This window comes from Emydura macquarii, unplaced genomic scaffold (genome assembly GCF_026122565.2).
Source record: "Emydura macquarii macquarii isolate MOO-44397 ecotype Brisbane River unplaced genomic scaffold, CSIRO-AGI_Emac_v2 contig_1644, whole genome shotgun sequence".
NCBI classification, from domain to species: domain Eukaryota; kingdom Metazoa; phylum Chordata; order Testudines; family Chelidae; genus Emydura; species Emydura macquarii.
The window spans coordinates 26309461-26330753 of NW_027131781.1; the positions used below are offsets into that span (position 1 = coordinate 26309461).

At 39.9% G+C, this 21293-nt stretch overlaps 1 protein-coding gene across 3 annotated transcripts in view; it reads left to right on the forward strand.

Moving 5' to 3' along the window:
- MYO9A (myosin IXA) overlaps positions 1 to 21293 on the forward strand; it is a 372546-nt gene that overhangs the window by 143133 nt on the left and 208120 nt on the right. For all 3 annotated transcript variants that reach the window (XM_067555993.1, XM_067555992.1, XM_067555994.1), the window contains exons 4-5: positions 13357 to 13451; positions 20086 to 20148. In XM_067555993.1, coding sequence (XP_067412094.1) covers positions 13357 to 13451; positions 20086 to 20148 — 158 coding nt within the window. The remainder of the gene's footprint in view (positions 1 to 13356; positions 13452 to 20085; positions 20149 to 21293) is intronic.

A 21293-nucleotide genomic window follows, 5' to 3' on the forward strand; every position in this document is an offset into this window, starting at 1 on the left:
AGTGCTTTCACTGAATGTCAGGTCACACAAAACCAATCATTAAGAATATTAACATGGCTGTATATCAAAGTATCGGAAGATTATCTGTTGTTTGTTTGTTCTGTGCAATAAAAATTAGTGTGAAAATAGCTAAAATGCCTATTGAGTATAAAACACTTTACCAGTAATGGAAAAAGTCTGTGTAATCTTAATCTATACAAATCTTTACAAATAAAGTAGGAATAAGTAGTAAAATTTGAAATGGGTATTGCTGTGGAAGTATACCCTTAGATTACTCTCACAGGATATTGAGAGCATGTTTTGGAAGAATGGTAACAAGTTTGAATTGCATATCATCAGTTTAGAGTTTGTTGGTAAAACTGGAGGAGTGAATTCTTTTTGAAGAATAAGTATTGTTAATTTCCAATGACATGTTGTCCAAGTATTTTTGCTGTACATACCTTTACATAATTCTTTTGTATGTTTTCATGTTTGTATTATGTTTTAAAAGCTATTGTCAGAGACCAGCAAGCTCAACATCTATAAATAACTGTTTAGTGACAGTCTACAAATATAACTTTATTCCTCTAGTAGATATTTTTTTAATTACCTTTTACAGATATAAACTTAATTAGTTTTATTTATTTTTAAATACATTCCAGCCCAATCCCCCACCCCACTTTTTTCTGGCCAAGTATCCCTGGCTCTGTAAAGCCTGTTTTTCTTAGTGTTAACCTGATGTCATTGGTCCTTTAATCTTCTTCTTACTCTATCTCCTGCTTCCCTTAACGTACTTCCCTGTGTGCTTAAGTTTTAAAAATAAATAAAAAGTCAATCAGAGGGATCTCTCTGTCTGAAAGTAGTTGGCTGTTATCACTGAATGCACTTTTCTTAGGCTTCAACAGTACATAGGTATATAAAGGCATATACAGTATATAGCTATAAAGGTGAGTGTTATGTACAGGTAGTCATGTAGATTCAGATTAGAGTTATTGTATTGGTTGGTACATTGCTAGGTGGCCTATTTGGCACAAATACATTGCTTGTATAGTTAAAAGCAGATGAGAACCCTTCAGAAGATCTTTGGTCCTGAATTGTCAAGCTAATTTGGTTAATTTAATGCAGAATAAAATATTAAAGAGGCTATGGAATCTAAATGGAGAAGGAAAAAACCAACCAGCAATCTTGCTTGTAAAGCACACTGTAGGAAAAAAAATGTTTAATGACATGAGTAAGACTTTTGACTTGCTCTCTGAGCTCAGACCTCAGTGCCACTCTGAAATATCTTTGAGATAGAATAGCCTCTGTTGATGTACAAATGAACCACTAAGTGTCTGTGCTTCTACAATTTTCACCTTAAGTTTTACTGTTTAGAAATACTAGACTGACAAATCACAAATGGATTTTAGCATTTTTTAAAAGATGTATTATCAATCTGTTGTCATTCATTTTATCTTTTGTATGGAGAGTAGCTACTTCCATCTTTCCTTTAGATAGATCATGGTAGCTGCAAGGTACAGATATGAATGCTAGATGCCCTGCAGAGAAATGTTGTGCTCTAGAGCTCAGAAAATATACAACTAAAGGACATGTAGCTTTTGCTAATTCCTTTACCTCAGAAGACAAGTCACCTTGGTGTTATGCACTGGAAACCAAACCTGAGCTCTAGCATTATTAGGGTATTTTTTTTTGCTCAGTAGCACTAAGTGTAGAAGTTATGAAAACAGGAAATTTGCCTCAACGTAAGAAATTAAAACAATCTTTTTACTCCATTCCCAGTGAGGCATTCCAGACTGCATTAAGATTCAGGTTAGTGAAATGAACAGGTCATTAGACAAAATTCATTTCGCAACCAGGAAGAATCAATTATGTGAACTACAAAGTAAAATAGAAAAATTGCCCTCTGGCTTTGGATCTTATTTCAATGATACAAGAAACTGGAGGGTAAGAGATAATATTCAGTTACTGAAGCAAAAACAAACAAAAAAAATCTTCTGCATGGATAAACCACTTGGTGTGTCAGCATGCAAAAATGGGTTGAAAAGCAAACAATAGTTTTGGATATTAAAATAATGTGAATGTGGTAAGATGCTTTCTAATTTTTCTTTTATAGAGATAGTGATAGCAATGGCTTTTTTTTTTTTTTAAATTAAATCCTTGGACTTGTTGAGAGGCACTAACAGTCTAATAGTTGTCATCTTTTCTTTACAGAATTAATTGTATGTTTTGCTCCAAGCAATATTTGAATGTTAAGGTAGCCGTGTAATACTTCAGAAGGAGTGTTAACAAGTCTGTGTTCATTTGCTCTGTTCCCTATGGGAATGAACTTGCTCCCTAACCATTGCACTAATATTCAGAAATGATGCTTGCTAGTAAATGGATGTCAAATTAAAATGGGTGCTGAACTTTATTTGTTTGTGCAGCTTGGAAAATCATGGTCCAGTTATTTATAAAACCCAGGCAGGTTTCTTTTTTGGGTTATTCGGGGTAAGGGCCCCAGGTGGCCCGTCCAACCTAGTTTTGCCAAGTCAGGTGATCGCGGTCATGAATTATTATAATCATTACGAGAATTCCACTACTGTGTTGATTTATTAATTACAACATTTACAACATTATTCCCGATATTTGCAAAGATGTTAACTACATCGGCAGAATATGGTAAAGCTCTCCTGCTAAACAGTTTTGCAACTGCCTTCTGTCTACCCTACGATAGCCCGAGATCCATCAAAAGTTTATAATTAATCTTGGGCCATTTCCCTCTTGTGCCGATGGGGAAGCCATAATATTGTACAGTCTTTGCACCGGTCAGTGCCTTGATTTCCTCAGTCATTTCCTGGTAATGCCGTACCTTTTCAGCAGCTGCGTCTGTGAACACCTTGTCTTTATATTCAAAGCGAACTGTGACATCAACCACCAGGGCTATTCCATCCTTGTTGAATATTAAGTCTGGCTTCCTCAGCTCGCCATTCTTCATGTGTAGTTTAGGTTCTTGGTAGATCTCCCATTTCAGCCTTCTAGCTTCTGTTTTTAAGATTTCACATAATGCATTATGCCGTGATATTCTGGCATCCTGTACAGCTGGGCATTGTCCCAATATGTGGGATAGGGATTCGTATTTGGCAGAGCAGTGCCTGCATGTGACGAGAGTTGTTTTTTCCCTGCCATAGGTATTCACAGGTGGGATACACATTTGCTTTGATTTTTAAGGCTGTCAGGAACTGGCATTTGGAGAATCCTCAGTGATTTCTGATCCAGTCATTACTGACTGGGTTGTTACAAAAGTGATCAATGCCACTGCCTTGGCATGGTAATTTTCTCCATTGGGAGAATTCAGCCTCTCTCCAGTTGCATGGGATCGTATATTTAGCTTTGGGAGTTGGTTTTTCCCATTCATTCAGTGTTTCCAGGATGTGCTGGGGTATTCTGGTCTCTCTGAACTGCATTATTGGATGTGTTATCACAGGCAATCCTTCTTTAGTTCCCCCTGCAGCTAGCCACAGCTTCTCAAACTCCTCATCAATGTTACTTTCCCATGCAATATTTCTTGTCACTTCGTCTGTGGAGTGCGCAATATGGTGTAGTCGCGGTGTCTGGACTGATGGAACAAGGCTAGCAAGTTTAATTACGCCTAGGCCGCCACTCCTCGTGCTAGCATAAATAAGTCCATTGCTCGTGTCGGCAGGTAAGTGCAGCCACTTCTTGATAGCACTCCTGATGTCATCATCTAGGGACAATAGCATGATCTTTTTACAGTCATTGTGGTCAGCCAAGTATATCAATCTTGGAATTGTGAAGGTGTTCAATATTTCCAGCTTCTGGGAGGGTTTGAGAGGGGCATTGGTGATTCTTTCCAGCCAGGTAGTAAGCTTGTGAGCTAAAGTTGCTTTAGAGAACCCAATCCAGGGATCAACTCTGACCCCAAGGTATTTCTTGGATTGTCTTGGTTCTATCATATTAAGTGTGCCTGTTCCGATTTTCCAAACTTCACAATTGTTGATGGTATAGGAATCATGTGTTGGGCTCAGGAAGAATCCATGGCACTTTTTGGCTTGTACTTTCAGGCCGGATAGTCTACAGAAGGATTCTAGGATATTAATATTTTAATTCATGCCTTCCCATGAGTCACTTAGTAGGACTAAGTCATCAGCAAAAGCAAGAGCTGTTGTTTTCTTCATCCCGCACGGGAATCCCTTTCTGGTCTTTTCAAGCACTGTGAGCAACGGATCAAATGCCAAGTTGAATAGCAGTGGTGACATGGGATCTACTTGTTTTACGCCAACTTTAATTGCAATGGGCGGGGTGAGCTCTTTCCCTGACTCCATTCAGGTATAGACGTTCCACTAGGAGTCATCAATGGTGTTAATGACATGTTGATCAAGGCCTCTTTCTCGCAGCACCCACATGATGTGCTTATGGGAAACTGAATCAAAAGCTTTAGCAATGTTCAGAAAAACAACTCCCAAGAACTTTTTGTTTTTCTTGGCATGTTTGGTTAATATATAGAGGGTCTTAAGATCTTCCGAACAGCCAGGTGCTGCTATAAACCCCCTTTGTCTTGCATTTATTGGGCATTCCTTTGCCAGCCTGTTTGTTAGTATTCGGGGAAAAAAGCCACAGCACTATGGATCCGATGGTGAGAGGTCTCCCATTCCCTATATCTTTCAGCACCTCTGGATCCATGGTTTTTGGAATTAATAGGGATCTGCATTTCTTGATGGTTTCTAGAATGATACCTGTGATCATCCATGTATTGAAGAGCCCTGCCTGAGTCTCTTCCTTTTTCTCTCTGCGCACCAGAACCTTCAGGCTCACTTTGTCAGGGCCAGGAGCAGAATTTATATTCATTTTTTATGTTTTTGATTATTCCTTTAGCCGATATCTTTAATTCAAATGCTGAGTTGTTAGCTTTTCCATATGATTTAAATTGACTGAGTCCGTCAAAGGGAGTGTCCGTCTCCCACTTGTCCTTGTACACTTTGTGGACCTCAGTGAGGGAGACTTGACATTGGTGTCGTTCTGTGCCATCTAGGATGATGGATACAAGCTTTCCCCTGTTGTTCTCATATAGATGTTGGTATTTAAAGTATGCACCTCTTTTCTCTGCTCTCTTCCTCATCCATGATTTCTCCTTGCCTTGCCTTTTGTTGTTGTTCGGCTTGGATTTTATTCTGGGTTTTAATCTTTCATGCAGAAAGGTGGAGAGGACATCGATAGTTGTTGATTCAACCCTTGATCTTATGTTGGGCTCACCCTTGACCCACGCATTGAGGATGTCAGCCTCAAAGTTTTCCAGGACTTTTTGCTGTAAGTCTTTCTTTTGCTCTCTGTAGGTATATGTTTCTCAGCCTGATTGTGGCTCTCAGTTGTTCAGATGGAGCCTCTAGATTACAAACAACTGCTCCAGATTCTGGCATAGTGGCTTCAGAGCCTATTTTGTTCAACAGACCCATTGCTGCCCTTTTGTCTTTAATCTGAATAGCTGTTTTAGTTGTTATTTGTCTGCTCTGAGTTTGTTGATAAATCTCTGTCCCAGGTATATAAAGTGGAGCTCAGTGAGAAGTTTTTCCTCCTCCTCAGTCCAGCAGCTGTTGTGTTTGCCCTGCTGTGAGTTTGTTTTGGGTAGGCTCGCCTGAATGTGTTCAGCATTTCGGGTTACTGGATAAGTCAGTCTCTTATGTTGGGAGAGGCCTGACTTGGTGCCAAATTGTCTGGCACATATCTTGCATTCCCATTCCCCAGCTAGTTCTTGCGTCCTCATCCCCCTTTGCATTTGGGGATGTGGCATAGGATGCTGTGAGGCTTCTGATCTGTTTTTCCACACATGGAATATTGGAAAACAGCCTCTTTGTCACCATGTTGCAGTTTTAGGTGGTCTTTCAAGGCAAGCGGCTTACCGACATGATCCCCACATAATGGGTAGGCTGGGTTGTTGTTGGGTAGTTTCTCCATTGCCTTTTCTTTTCTTTCTGCCCTTGTCTCACTCGAATTATCGGGTTGCACTTCGGTGTTCTCACTCTGGACATTTACTACTGCTTCAGGCTTCTCGCAGAGCCTTCATGCTCTCAGCAAATGTGAGCTACCTGGATACTCATTTTTTAAGGTAAGACAGTTTAACTGACAGCCCTGAGGAAAAGGAAGTGCACCGTTGTGTTGCTCCTGGAGCAGATCGGGGACCCACATTCCCCATCACTGACTCCAAGGGAAGTAATTTGCTACTGACCTATAATCGCAACAGATTATTTCCCTGGCTACTCTAGCCAGTTTGCAAGGAACGGAGTCAGTGCTTCACCCACTCCTACCCAATTACACAGAAGAGGGAATAGTGGCCTCAGAGGCTCTACAGTACTTCTGTCCATTCACCTACTCATAATATAGGTAGCCAAGGTAGGAAATAAGGGAGTATGTTGCACATATAGTAATTAAAATTCTTGCAGCAGAAGACAAGTGTTGATCCTGAGAGGACTCCTACCCCATCTAAGAAAGGTCCAACAGATGGTGTGAGGTGAGAGTAGGGGATGAGGATGGAGTAGAGGCTCTGAGATTTAGCCAGAGAGAGGTCACTAAAGAATTTGGCAAGAGTGGTTTCAATGGAGTTGAGATGGGTGGAAGTCAGATTGGAAGGAATTAAAGGCAGAGTTGAATGGGAGGAAGGCTATGTGTATAAAATAAGCTTGGAGAGTAAGGGATGGAGAGAGATGGGGGTATAGTTGGAGAAGAAGATAAGATGGAAGGATAGGGTTTTTTGAGAATGTGTAAGACCAAGTCATGCATAAGTTGCGAGAAGGAGCCAAAGAACTATGGGAGATTGTGAGGAATTTGAGCATAGAGATTAGCAGGGGGTAATGGAAGTAAGAAAGCAGAAGTGATGGGGTCAATGGAATGGAGTATGAGGAATATCTCAAATGTGCATGTGTTGATCTTTGACTCTTTCACCAGAGTTCACCAAAAGGGCATCCATTTTTCCAACTGTTAAAGTAACTTTTGGGGTTTTTTTTTGTAAGCCTAACTCTTGTAATTTTTAGTGTAAGTCTCATTATATGTTTTTTTCTTAAAGCCCCGGCTTCTGGAATCCATGTGATTATATGAGAATCTCAGCTTTCATTACAAAAAAAAAAAAAAAGTAATTTTTAGTCCTCCTGGTTGTTGGGAAAAAGTTTCAAAACATGAACAAAGGCTCAAAACCCAAAGGCCAATAAAAAAACAAAAACAAACCTTTTGTTAAAATCTCATGATATTTAATGTTAATTTAATGTTTTTTTGGGACCAGATTTTTTAACACTTTGAGTTACCAATACGGAATTTTTTGTAAACCTTTTCAAATGACCTAATGTAGTTTTTAAGATTTAATGAACTTTAAAGGCAATTCAAGCCCAATCAAAATATCTTTTTTCATTTTAAAAATGTGAAAGGAACTTACAGGAGTGGAACCATTACTTGTCTATAGCTACATTTTTTGAATTGTTGAATCATCAGAGTCTAGTCCAGACTGGACATAATGCTCATACAGAGGAGTATTGAATATTTTTCTTGAAAATGTTGAGCCCTGGCCAGTAAATGCTCTAACCTTGCCTAGAATTTTAGGAATGCTCTTATGGAGTTTTGCCATTAAGCATTTATAGCCTTGCACCAATCAGTTAGCAGAGAGAAATAATATGGACATAACAGAATTTGTTTTAGTGAAATAATTATAATTTATTCACAGTTTTCCAAGGCTGTACAGTTACATTACGTATAATCTTACTAGCTTTACAAGAACATAGTGTACAGTTCAAATATATCTAGACTTGCTCATGTATGTATAAGGTACCTTGATAGGACTTTTTATAAGGTAGTCACTCTTTTAAAGAGACCTCATAAATGAAACAAAAACAAAAATTTATTAAGTTGCCTCAAGTTAACTCTCAACTGCCCTTTTTAGCTAGTGGGTAACTGTATTTTCAAGTGGCTTTGCCATATGGTTAATCTTGTGAAATTATAGCAAGACACGTCCTCAAAGATCTTTCTCCTACAAATAAATGAGTAATAAAGAAAATATAAAAAATTTATATTACATATTATGGGACCTGTGATATTACATATAATAGTTTCCATTGACTCTTAGGTCATAAAACAGGTTGGCCTGCTGTGTAAAGCCTAAAGACAAATGTCATGAAGCCCACAGATCACAAATATGGAGAAGTCATGCAGCTCACAACTCCAGCTCTTGCAACTCCCTGTCCTTAGTCAGTACCTCTGTTCCTTGCTTGGGAGAACACCACCTAAGGAAGCTTACTGGACGCCTAGTGACTGTGACTACTACATCTGCCTATGAAGAGGCAGCTGGGCTTCTATCCAATATAAAGGATGTTTTTATAAAGAAAACAACCTGTAAAGGCAGTGGGATTGTGGGGAGAAGTGAAGAGATCTCTCATCTTCAGTCTAATAGTGGGCAAATGTCCTCTGCAAATGTTCATTTTTGTATGTGTGGTTAATTTTTTCCTTTGACCATTCTCAGAAATGAGGCTCTCATCTGATGAGACCTGCTGGCCTTTGTGATCCTCTGAAAATTCTTCTCTGACTAACTGTGTGTCTGCCAAACAGAATAGAAATTTCTGCCCTTAAGATCCTAGAGGACTTGCTGAGCTGCTCTGTGGAATCCTCAAAATAATTTCCTTGATTCTGATGTGGAATGCACTGAGAATGTATTATATGACACTGCTTGTGGGAAGGGGTTAGGAAGAAGTACTATACCCTATCTGACTGGGGAGCAACTCCTGTAGTTGTAGTTTCCTTGAGCCAGTAGGCTGACTTACTGCTGGAAAGAACCCTTCCTAACAATCGTAATTAATAGACTTTATTTCTCTCTCTGAAACAATGATCTAATCATTTCAGTAAGATGCAGCATAGGGAAATAGAAAGCCAACAGTTCATAAAGCCTCAATAGAATTGGTATTTGGTTAATTTTTTTAAGAAACATGAAAGGGTGGTAGAGTATGACTGGCTTGCTATACGGCTGGTTGTTTTATATTGTTGCTTGCTGATGCAAACTCCCTTAAGTGAATAATACCAATTTGTTTTAAATAAAGTTTGTCTCAGTCACTTAGCATATGGATTCTGTAGTATTTCATGTCAATCCTGTTCCAGAAAAAGTTAATAACATTTAATGAATTATTAATAATAAATACTTAAGTACAAGCCATGTGCCAAACACAGAATTATTGTTCTAAGTTTATTGGTTTTGTTTAGAGGACACCTGGGGCAATGTGCTGACTGACATAGAATATAAATACATGCTACTTATTAGATTGGTACTGTGGCTCTGCAGTGCTGAACTGCTCTAGCGTTTGTCTGAGCTATTAGGGTGAGCAAATTGAAGAACATAGGTAAATCCTTCAACACGTATATAATAGCTTAAGTAAAGTAGAATTTCTGCACTATAACCTTAGAATGTCCATTTCTGATTTTCTATTCTTTCAAATGATTTCTCTCTAGCTTCACTTAGAAGAAATAACTAAGCATTAAATTTCATTGTTGAAAAATTGGTATAGTATTTCAGTTTTGTTTTGCATTCTTAATATAATTTATTATTTGTATAAATGCAAAACAACTGTGGAGTGGTGACTGGCATGCTCATAATTAGATTTTGAACCCTGTTGTGCTAGACACTGTACCAAAACAGAGGGAGAGTCAGTCCCTGCCCCGAAGAATTTAATAGACAAAACAGACAAAGGGTGGGAGGGGAAACGACTAGAGCAATGACTTGTGACTTGTCCAAGGTCACATAATAGGATATTGACAGTGCCAGAAATAGAAACTAGGTTTCCAGATTCCAAGTCCAGTGAACTATCCGCTAGACCATGTTGCTATCTCTTTATATTGCTGTTTATACTACATCAAGCAAACACTGATCTACATGTTCTTAGAAAGACAAGAAAAGCTATTAATTAGTAGATTCATGAACTGCTGCAAAGAGAGGTAGAGTGTATTGTTGTGTAACGTTAAATAGAGGTGGTTTTCTATCCCTCCTCTCCATTACAGTCCCTGTTCAAAGTATCATATCTTCACACATTGTTTGGGTAATGGTATTTCTGTTTTAACATGCTTCTTAAAAATCAATTTGTCTTTTTCCATCTACACCAGTGAAAAGTATGTTTACAATTTTAAATATTTTTTTTTCTTTCAAGTGAGAGTTTTTTTTCTGTTCCAAATTCTAGCCTAAAAAATTATATTTTTTTCTTTAGAACTGCAAGGCAGGCTAGATATAATATAACTTTTAATACAGTGCTTAAGTTAATAGAAGTAGTCAACCTGCCATTGAGGCAATGTTTTAAAATCATGCATTTATAGCTATTCATCTCACACATTTTTCTTACTAGTTTCAATCTTAAATCTTAGCAGAGGATTATATTGAAGTGATCATCTCTGAACCAAAAGAGCGTTTCTTGAAAATGAAAGCTTATGTTATCAAGTGACCTAAAAAAATAAATCAGTAGCGTGCTGATTTATTTCATGGAAGTAAAGTTACCTTCTGTGCATTCTCAGATTGGTTGCTTCTATATTTGGCTAGATATAAAGGTAGAAATGTATATAATGTTTTTATTCTTTGAGGTGAAAATGTATGTTGAATTTTCATTTGATAATTTTAAAGGGACAGTACGTACAAAATACTGTGTTTTGGGCAGTGATATTTTTGTGTAGTGTGTGTGGATGACTGTTTGGAGCAGTTCAAGATGACCTTGTGTGCAAGAGGAGGGAGGCAACCATCCTAATATAGACAAGATTGGATATTTTTCTAAAAGATATGCTCTAGGAATTCTTTTGGGGAAATTCTATAGCCTGTGTCATATGGGAGGTCAGACTAGACAATCACAATGGCATTGGTTTGGTTTGCAACTATTAGTTTATAGGTCAATGTCAAGGTTTGAAATCCAGTTCACTATATCAGGGTCGGTGAATGTCAGTGAGGCTACCCTTAAACTAACGCTTAGAGCAGGAGGAGTATATGTGTTCCATGGTTTGAGGCGCTGGTCCACAATCACAGACCGGGCTACTTCTCATTTTCCATTGGAAGAGTTCCTGGGCACATGTTCCATGCAATGTTCTTATGTGGTTAATTATGCACCATTCTTTCTGTAGCAGGTCAAAGCCTGACAGTTCTTCAGTAGGGTCAGTAATAAGGTCTTATTTGGGACTGATGAGCTATCTCCAGGTTGCACGCCATTGATTATCACCATTGAAATCCATCAAAGTACTGCTTCGAGTCCAAAGGGGGTTCCTAGATTTTAATTTTGTTCTAAGAGGATTCTTCAGGTCATCGGGCAGGGGCATTCTTGTCTTACGTTGGAGAGCAAATTGGAGGTTTGGGAGTTTCTCTGTATTTTTGGAGGGTGTATATGGGACAGAACACGGAGCCAGTCTGTTGGAATTGACATTAATGTTCCCATGATTATCTGCATTGCCCTGTTTAGTTGTGGATCCAGGAGCTTAGTGTGATAGCTCTGGGCCCATACCGGTGCACAGTATTCCGCTGCAGAGTAGACTAGGGCTAATGCCAGTGTGCGCAGTGTTCTGGGACCAGAACCCCAGGATGTTCCCGCCAGCCATCTTATGAGGCTCACCCTAGTCTTAATCTTGTCTCAGGTGTTCTCGAGGTGTCGTCGGAAGGTCAGGCTGTGATCCAAAGTCACTCCTAGACATTTTGGAGTGGCTTCATGTTTAACTAGCTCACTGCAGAATGTCACTTTGAGCTCAGTTTTGGCAGCCTTGTTGCCTAAGTGGAAGGCAGAGACCATTGTTTTTTGGGGATTTGGCCGAAGTATCCACTTTTGGAAGTAGTCTGCCATTATTGAGAGGTCATTGGTGAGAGTATGGCTGATGGTCTGAAGATTTGTGTGTTGTTTCCTAGATGTTGTGTTTGTCGCCTGTGTAGAGGTTAAAGAGTGTAGGGGCCATAACAGAGACCTGTGGGAGGCTGGAGTTCAGTGTTCTAGGCCTGCTCACTGGACCATCGAGGCAGACCCGGAAACAGCGATTGCCTGTCATTGCAGCCAGTAGGCGAATAGTTCGCTGGCATGGGATTGCTTGGAGTCTATGAATCTATGAAACACATAGAGTATGCAAATGTTCACCAGGTCACATATAATATTGATTCCCATGTATATACAAGCACAGCTTGCTATTTTGATGGTTTTCTGTAATTGTAGAACTTTGTTTTAGAGACGTGTGGAAAACTAACATGGATCAAATTGAATTTTAACAGATTCCATGTGTTCATATTTGAAAAAGAGATCAGCCAGTTATTATGCCCTTAATAAATCTGCCTCGTAGTGGATTTACTGGATTTAATACTGTCTGTGATAATGCACATTCATGTTTCTTGCTTCAATGATTTGATTAGAACCAAAATATATGCAAAATATAACTGCAATCTTAAGAGGATTGTTTTGTTGCAAGATGTGATTTTGAGCCAGTACGCACACTCAGAGAACTATTTGGTTCTATTTTATTGAGACCCATCCCACTCCCTCTTGCTTTGACCAGCTATGGTTTACCTCCAGGCTCCACTTGTCAGGATAATCCTGCATTACTAGAGTCAAGAGGCCAACTCTACTGCTCCCACTGGCCTAATAACTCAGGAACAGCTGCACTGGTTAGAAACAGCTTTGTTTTCTGATCGTATCAGCTGGGGAGTCTTTACTGAACCAGAACTACTCTCATCAGTATGTATCACTAAATTAATGTTTCAGTAAATATGTCAGTATTTCAGGAAAGTAGGTGGGAGAGATGCACTAGATGTTGGTGCAGTACTGTAATGTCAAGTGTTTTGCAACCTAGGAGGGAAAATAGAAGCATAACAATTTAATTTGAAAAGTTTTTAACTTCTAAAATCTAGGTAGTGATAGATTAGTGTGGACCATTGCTAATGAATTGTTCTAGAGCAAAAGTCTATCCAGAAACTGAATTCCTATTTATTCAAAATGTATTGTATGAAGCATCAGGGCAAACATCCTTTTATGGCCCTTCTAAATTATCTCAGTCAATACTTTTGGGACTGGGCTCTACTGCATTAGAAAAGTAATCCATTTCACTCTAGCTGAACATTGATTTTTCTCCCAGCAGAGGTTTATAATTGCGTATGATGGGTTTTTGTATGAAACTGTCATACGGCTCCTTTCTACTTAAGACCTTAAGTTGGACGTAAACCTGATCCCCTAAGGTTCAGTGAGAAGCATTATATCTACTAGATCATTCAGCCACCTGTCCCCAGGTTTTTTGTATCATTATTTGTGCAATGAGAGCCAAGTTCCAAAAACAAGATTGTGATGTGCATGTAAGTAGGCTATTTGCAGCTTGTAGCTTCTGAAACACAATAATAACATCGTCTCTTTATTATGACAGGCTTTTGGAAATGCAAAGACAGCGCATAATAACAACTCAAGTCGCTTTGGCAAGTTTATTCAAGTGAATTACCAGGAGACAGGCACTGTGCGGGGGTAAGTGGCAATCAGCAGCAGTTTAGGGTTTTGAACATGGGCATGTTGTATGTACTGATATTCTTATCTGCACAACAGGAATGTAAACAGACTGAAAATATCCATGTAATATGTGACCTAGAAGGTTCATTGTCTGCTTCACATATATGTTGGCCAGCTTTCTTATTTTACATCTACTGAGGTGGGGGGGATTATACAGAGTTTACCTGTTATGAACAGATACTTAGTGGTGAATTTTCAACAGTATCCCTGTTTTAGTCACATGACTCACAGGGGTTCGGTCCATGGGAATTGCATGACTAGATCCCTGTAATGAAAATGTAACCATATTTTTTCTCTTCGTTCTTATAAGAAAATGTATTGGTTTGTTTTATCATTTATTTTTTATAGCAAGTATATCACTGTTTTGTTTTTTGTTTCTCAGCAAAATAACGTCAGACTTTATTGCCTGATTTTTCAGAAGGGCTGAGAACCCACAGCTTCCACTGACTTGAGGAAGAGTTGTGGGCAGTCAACACATTTGAAAGCCAAGCCACCGCTTTCCAACCTTTTTAGGCAATTTTTCACATCACTCCCAACTTGCTCTCCTTCTTTATTACTTATTTTTGTTTTAAACAAACAGTTCAGCAATAGGTCCATACTTCTAATGTTGAGATGCTTTTATTTCAAAATATCAAATTAAATCAAAACCCAGCATCCTTCTCAGTTATAATTAGAGGGTTGCAGTATCAAGAAAAGGATACATGTCCCGTTTTGTTTTGAATAGAGCTAAAAGAAACATGGCCACTTCCTTAACTACACCATCCATTTATGTAGCCCCTTTTTGTGACACCTCTTTGCTGTGCACTAGTGTCATTCATTGATTAATAGTACAGCTTTGGGACTAGCAGTTTTTCTTTGAATTGATGGTCCTTATGTGTGTTCCACATGTGGGATACGCATGCACACCAGACGCCTGGGTCCAGAATATTTTACAGGCAGTATCCGTCAATCCACCCATGCTCTGTAGCTCTCCTCGTGCTCGAAACCAAGGGCATAAAAGGTGGTGCAGGCTGACGCCTCTTCAGTTCCTTCTTACTACTCCATGGTTTGAGCTGGAATCTTTGGTGTCCTCAGCTTTTTTTTTACTGCATTATTGCAGTAAAGTATTGTATATCGTTGGTTTTAAAAGTTGTAGTATAGTGTACACAGGTAGATAGTGTAGTTAGTTTGTGTTTTTTCTCCATTTTCTTTTCCACTCAGAGACTTTTCCCTCCTGAGAAGTCTGGAATTATGCCCAGGGTCTTGGGGTTCATAAACAGTGTTTCCTGCCCTTGCTTCTTTTCAGTGAGTGACAAACATCAGTGCTTCCTTTACTATCTGGATGAGGCTCAGATTTCTACCAAGTATAGTACATCATCTGCCACTCATTTCCCCCCCAGAACTCATGAGTGTCAGGAACTGAGACTCAGGCCTTGTCTACACTACAAAAATTCGTTGACATAAGAGGTGTGGACTTTCAGCCATCACTGTTGTTACAGCAGTGGTTGATGTCCACACTGCTCTATTTGGGTCAGTGGAGTGTGTCCTCACCAGGAGCTCTTCCACCGACCTAGGGGGCAGTGTGAGGAGTTGATCTCTCAGCTCCCTGCCTGCCCCATCCCAGCTGGGAGCCGGGCTGCAGCCTCTCGTATCTCACCCGGTCTCGGCTCAGAGCCGGAAGCTGGGCTGCAGCTGCCCACATCCTGGCTTGCAGCAGTTGGGGCTTCTTGCCCCACTCCCAGCTGCTTTCTTGTCAATTTTGACAAGAATGACAGCCCCTCCATTGCTGTAAGAGGATACAGTGTCTACAGTGACACTGCATCACCCTAGCGCTGCCGACAAAAGCCTCTCGTTGAGGTGGTTTTATTTTGTCGGAAAAAAACAGCAGTTTTGTCCACAGGGATGTGATTGCAGTGTGTACACCAGCACTGCTTTGTTGAAAAAAGCTGACTATAGTCCACAAAACTCTCTAGTGTAGATAAGGCCTCAGAAAACATCTCATGGGAAAGACGATGAAGTTGCAATCAGACCTGGACCAGGGACCGCCCCCTGTACAGTCTCACCAAACGGATGGCGCCTCTCTAAGCATGAGCTCAGGAACAGAAACCAAGATTGTTAAACCTAAGGAAAAGTCTTCACATGAGACCAAAGGGCACTTTCATACACATAAGTACAAGCCATCGTCATCTAAAACTGTCCCGAAGAGAGAGGATCCCTTCCTGACCCTGTCAGAGTTGGGAGAGCTGGCACACATGGGTGCTAAGGAGTTAGGCCCAAATAAGTCTTCTTGACAGGAGAAGGAGGCATGCAATGGTATGGATTTGATAGTTCTGACATTGGCTCTGATGGTGAAGGTGTGACATAAACAGCTCCTGGTGCTCCCATTCACTTCCAGAGCCAATGCAGTACTGGTAGTGACATGCTCCCAAAGCAAGCTGACCAGCACAGTGAGCAGGGAATCTCTGGTTCCAACAGCTCCGGCAGTGGACTCTCCTTGTACCCCAGGGTGACCAGAAATCTATGTCTCCCCCGAGGACATCTTTGCTCTTATCTGCATTCACCATTCCTATCAGGACCATATCTATTCTAGTACATGGATACATGAGAGGAAGAGACTATCCTGACGAGGCAGAGTCCTTTTTCTGTCCCACCTGTCAGTACTGTCGTTTCTGCCAGAGATGAGGTGTCTGGCTTTCTGTTTGGATGGGTTTGAGTCCCTGCAGGAGTCTCTGTGGCATTGGGTGGAGGTGGCATGAGGCAGGTGCTCCAGAAGATTGGGGTTCTGACCTCTTACTGGATATGATTGCCCAAGAGACAAACGGTACCCTATCCTATGTGGTCCTCCTCCACCAGTTGAGCCATCCTACTGGCAGTATTGGGGACCGTGGGAACCCTACATTAGAAACCCAGGATCAGTTCAGGAGTCCTATTTGCCATCACCCAGACACCCACAACTGGCCCCATCGGAATATTTGGAAGAAGAAGGTGAGCAAGTTCTGAAGGATCCGGGGACAATTTAGTCGTTTTCACCGAATGAGGCAGTTACTCCATTTTCTGTCTCCATCAGATGCCTTTAAACAATATTGAGAGCTTGTGCACAGGTAGCTTCAGAGCTACAGAATCAGCTTGAGGAGGAAGTCCAGGAGCCTCAATACAGTTTACTAGACATTCTGCAACCCTCCAGTCCCAGTGGGGTGGCCCTCCCCATCAAGGCCATCATGGACCTAGCAAAAACAGTTTGGCACACTCCTGCTTCTTGTGTTCCCACCCATAAGTAGGCCAAGAAGTGCTGCTTTGCCCCATCCAAAGAATTTTTTTGTTCTCTTGTCCACTGCTGAACTTTTGGTAGTGCAGGTGGCTACAGACTGGTCCAAGCAACAGCACCCAAAGGCTACTCCCTCCGATAAAGGACACAATTAGCGCAACCTTTTAAGGAGAAAAGTCTTCTCTTCCACTTCCTTCCAGTTCAGGATTTCAAATTTTCAGGTTGCCTTGGTCAAATATGATTTTACTAATTTGTAATAAGATTTTGGAATTTAAGGACAAGCTCCCTAAGGGGGATAGGCCAGCTTCCAGGCTTTAGAGGATGAGGGCAGATTGGTAGCCAAAACTTTCTTCCAAACTGCAGTGGATGCAGCAGATGCTGCATCTAAGGGGATGGTTATGGCCATTGTTATGAGGAGAGACTCATGGTTATAATCAGGTTTCCCTAGAGAGGTGCGGAGTACTATCCAAGATCTGTTTTGAAACTATCAACTATGAGAAGATGGATGACTTCAATCCCTCAGACTCGAGAGCAATGCTTTGCTCTCTCTGCATTCATACCTCTGCCCCTAAGAGAAAATACTAGAGACAGAGGTATAGGGCCAGACCATCTCCTCAGCCATTTAACCACCAATGTCCTCAGGAGCCACCACACTAGAGACAGTTCATAGACCCAGTAACCCAGCCTTTGCAACTTCCCCCGCCACATCATACTCTGATCCCCAAGTGAAGACTTTCTTTTGATGGAACTAGTGAGTCCTGAGTCCCTTTATTGATGCTAATTCATTCCCCTCCTCTGATATTCAGAGGCTTATGTTCTTAAAGGGTGCAATCCATCCTTAAGCAAAGCAGAAAAGTCTCTACGAGACGCTGTTACTCAGCAAAATTGAAGCATTTCTCCTGTTGGGCTTACCAGTGCAACTTGTCTCTAGAATCTACTAGATCCCTGCTATCTTTAAATGTCTACTTACCCTTACATCTTTGGGTCTTGCGCTCAGTTCTCTTCCAGTGCATTTAGCAGTGATCAGTGGTTTCCATCCTCCGGTGCATAACTACAATATTCACTCATCCTATCATAACTAGATTTCTTGAAGGGGATTCTCAGATACTTTCCACCATTGCTGAAGTTCGCACCTGAATGGGACCTTAATTTTGTTTTATCATTGCTTACTAACTCCTCCCCCTTTGAGCCTATAGCCACATGCTCTCTGGCACATCTGTCCATGAAGATGGCCTTTCTAATAGTCATAACTTCAGCCAGAAGAGTTAGTAACCTCTATAAAGAAAATATCTTGTTAAGACCTCACCCTAGATTTGTTGCTAAAGTGGTTTGTTTCATATGAGACAAGTAATCCACCTAACAGTATTTTTTCCAAAACCACATGCCTCAGATGAAGAGAAATGCCTGTATTCTCTAGATTGCTGAAAGACTAAGCCTTTTATCTGCAAACAACAAAGGATGTTAGAAAGACACCTAAACTGTTTGTCTCCATAGAGCGATCAAGGGGTCAGGGTATATCGATACAGGGACTTTCAAAATGGATCTCGGATTGTATTACCCTTTGTTACCAACTAGCTAATATTTCCCCTCAGTGAGGGGAGGCTTATTCCACTAGAGGACAAACTACTTCGGCTGCCTTGCTAAGACACATATCCTCCTAGAGATACTTAGGGCATCTACATGGACCTCTTTGCAAATCTTCATGAGACATTATGCTCTGATGCAGTCAACAGCTATGGACACAGTTGTGGGGACAGCAGTAATACATTCAGCTATCACTTTTGTGTCCTCGCAACCACCCCAGGTCTGATTACTGTTTGCTAATCTCCCATGTGTGGAATACATATAGGGACTATTACTCAAAAAGAAATTGAGGTTACTTACCTGTAATCGAAGGTTCTTCGAGGTGTATGGTCCCTATCTGTATTCAACTACCTGCTCTTTGCCCACTCTGCTGAGTTTATGTGAACTGAGGTAAGAATGGAAAGCTGGAGAGACATCAGTCTGCACCACCGTTTATGCCCTCAGTTCAGAGCATGAGGAGAGCAATGACGTGTGCAAGCCAATGGACACTGCCTGAGAAAAATTCCAGCCTCAAGCACATGGTGCCCATGCGTATCTCAGTTGTGGAATACTGATAGGGACCACACATCTTGAAGAACCTCCAGTTACAGGTAAATAACCTCCATTTTTAGTATAATCCACTACTGAAAATTTGTAGGAAATCTTGCACTTCACTGTCTCTAGCAATCTGGTGTATAATGTTTCTTCACTTTGTTGTAAGCTCTTTGGGTGCAGCCCCAAGCACAGCAATATCATTTGAAGAAATAATTAGCTGCCTCTGTTGGAGTATAAAATATTGTTTTTCCATGGATGTCATAAAAATAAGCTTTTTATTTAATTTTGAAACTTTGAGTAGATTTTTTTAAAATAGCTGTTTAGAGCCAAACTTTCAGAATCTGTGCAAAATTTGTCTCTATCTTGTACATTCTATTTATTTATTTATTTGTTTATTTTTATTTATCATGTTTATTATGGCAATGCCTAAAGGTCACTCAACAATGAGCATCTATTATTGTGTGAGCCACTGTACAAACAGAGTAGCATAGCCCTGCTTCAAAGAGATTGCAATCTTGGATGCTTTTAAATGTATTTACACATGCAAATTAGATGTGCAATCAACTTGCACACAGTTCTGATAATCACTGTCAAATGTTTAGTTAAAGAAGCGTAAGTGTTTAACTGCCAAAACATGAAGAGCTTGTAAACTTGAGAGGCTTAGTAGCTAGATATTTAGCACCAACAGAAGACTGCTGTTTAGCAAAATACTTGAATATATAGTTAGTCAGATGTGAGTGACTGGAGAGTGCCATATTATACAAGGGCATTAAAATGTAGGCCTGAACTTGCAGTGAAATCAATCTCCCTGGGCAGATAACTGGATTTCCATGTGGGTTTCATCACGGGATCAAAACCTAAATGGGCTCTGACATCAATCTGGAATGCAGAAGTTTAGTCAGCCACTTTTATCTTGCTGAATTTAGGTTTAATAGGTATCTTAGATTCTTTACTTTCTGTCAGGGTTTCTCTCTACTCTCCCTGCCCATAGGCTAACTCATGAGAGATCATGGATTTCATATCAGTGTTGGTCCTGGGTTTGTATCAAACTAAAAACTTCAAAAGCCAAACATAATATTGGGCTTGGTCTACCTAGGAAGAAATTTATATATCTAAATGTAACAAGATTGAAATAAAAATATATCTTTTCTGTATAGTAAAAAATCTCAATAAAGCTCTCTTCATTTAAATTGAATGGTGGATGAATGACTAATTTTTTTTTTCTTCCAGAGCATATGTTGAAAAGTATTTACTGGAGAAATCCAGGCTAGTCTATCAGGAACACAATGAGCGGTAGGAGCCTGTTTTTTATTTATGTATAGCCTTATATTTTGTAATTATTTATTTATTGGGTGTATGAAAGACAGTTTTAATACTCTATTTTAACTGGAATGTAGAATCTGAATTTCACAGTTCTAAATATGTATTGCTGATCAATTGCAGGCTACTTAGGAGGCTTGTCTACACGGGGACATTCAGGAAAGTTAATCAGAATTAACTAAAGGTGCAAATAAAAAGTGAACTAGTTAAACTGCATTAAACCCCTGTATGAGCACACTTATTCAGAATTAAAATGGCCTTAATTTAGTTTAGCTTCAGTTAAGCTAAGGACTTGTCTACAACTGAAAAGCTACTGTAGCACAGCTGCACTGTGTAGACACTCACTACAGAAATGGAAGTGGTTCTCCCATTGATATGGTTGATCCACCTCCCTGAGAGGTGGCAGCTAGGTCAGCAGGAGAATTCTTCCATTAATATAGCCCTGTCTACACTGAGGGTTAGGTAAGCTTAACTATGTTAAAAAGGGGTTGTGTGGCTTTTTCACAGCTCTGAGTGATGTACTTGGGTTGGCTTAACTTTTGAGTGTAGACCTGGCCTAAGCCTGTTTTGCAGTCTTTGTTTAATAAATAATTTCATGAATAAATAAAAATCTAGAAGGGAGGAAAATCCAGATCTCCTCTTCATCCTTAAAGTCCTTGTCTTATATTTTCCACTGTCTTTGTGATTAATGGATAAATCAAATGTTATAACATGATTATTACATGACTTCTGCATTATTTGTAAACTATTTAAAATCTAATGTGGGCCAGGGACAGTGTTTTTGCTCTTGGTTTGAACAGCACCTTGTACAGTGGGGTCCTGGTTCATGGCTAGGGCTCCAAGATGCATTAGAGATACTAATAATTAATAATAAAATGAAATGATTGTTTTGCCTACTTTTGGCCTTTTATTTCCCTACTGTAGACTTTTCTTTTAATTTCAGTGATTCCCTCTATTTTAAACACATTTTCCACTATCTCATGTTTATTCCAAAAAACAAAACAAAACAAACAAAATAAGAACACAAACCCCACATGTCCCTTGTAAGGGTGGTACAGAAAGGCAAACTTTATCTTCTATTGATTATGTCAACTACTGTCGCTTTCTTTTGTATTGCT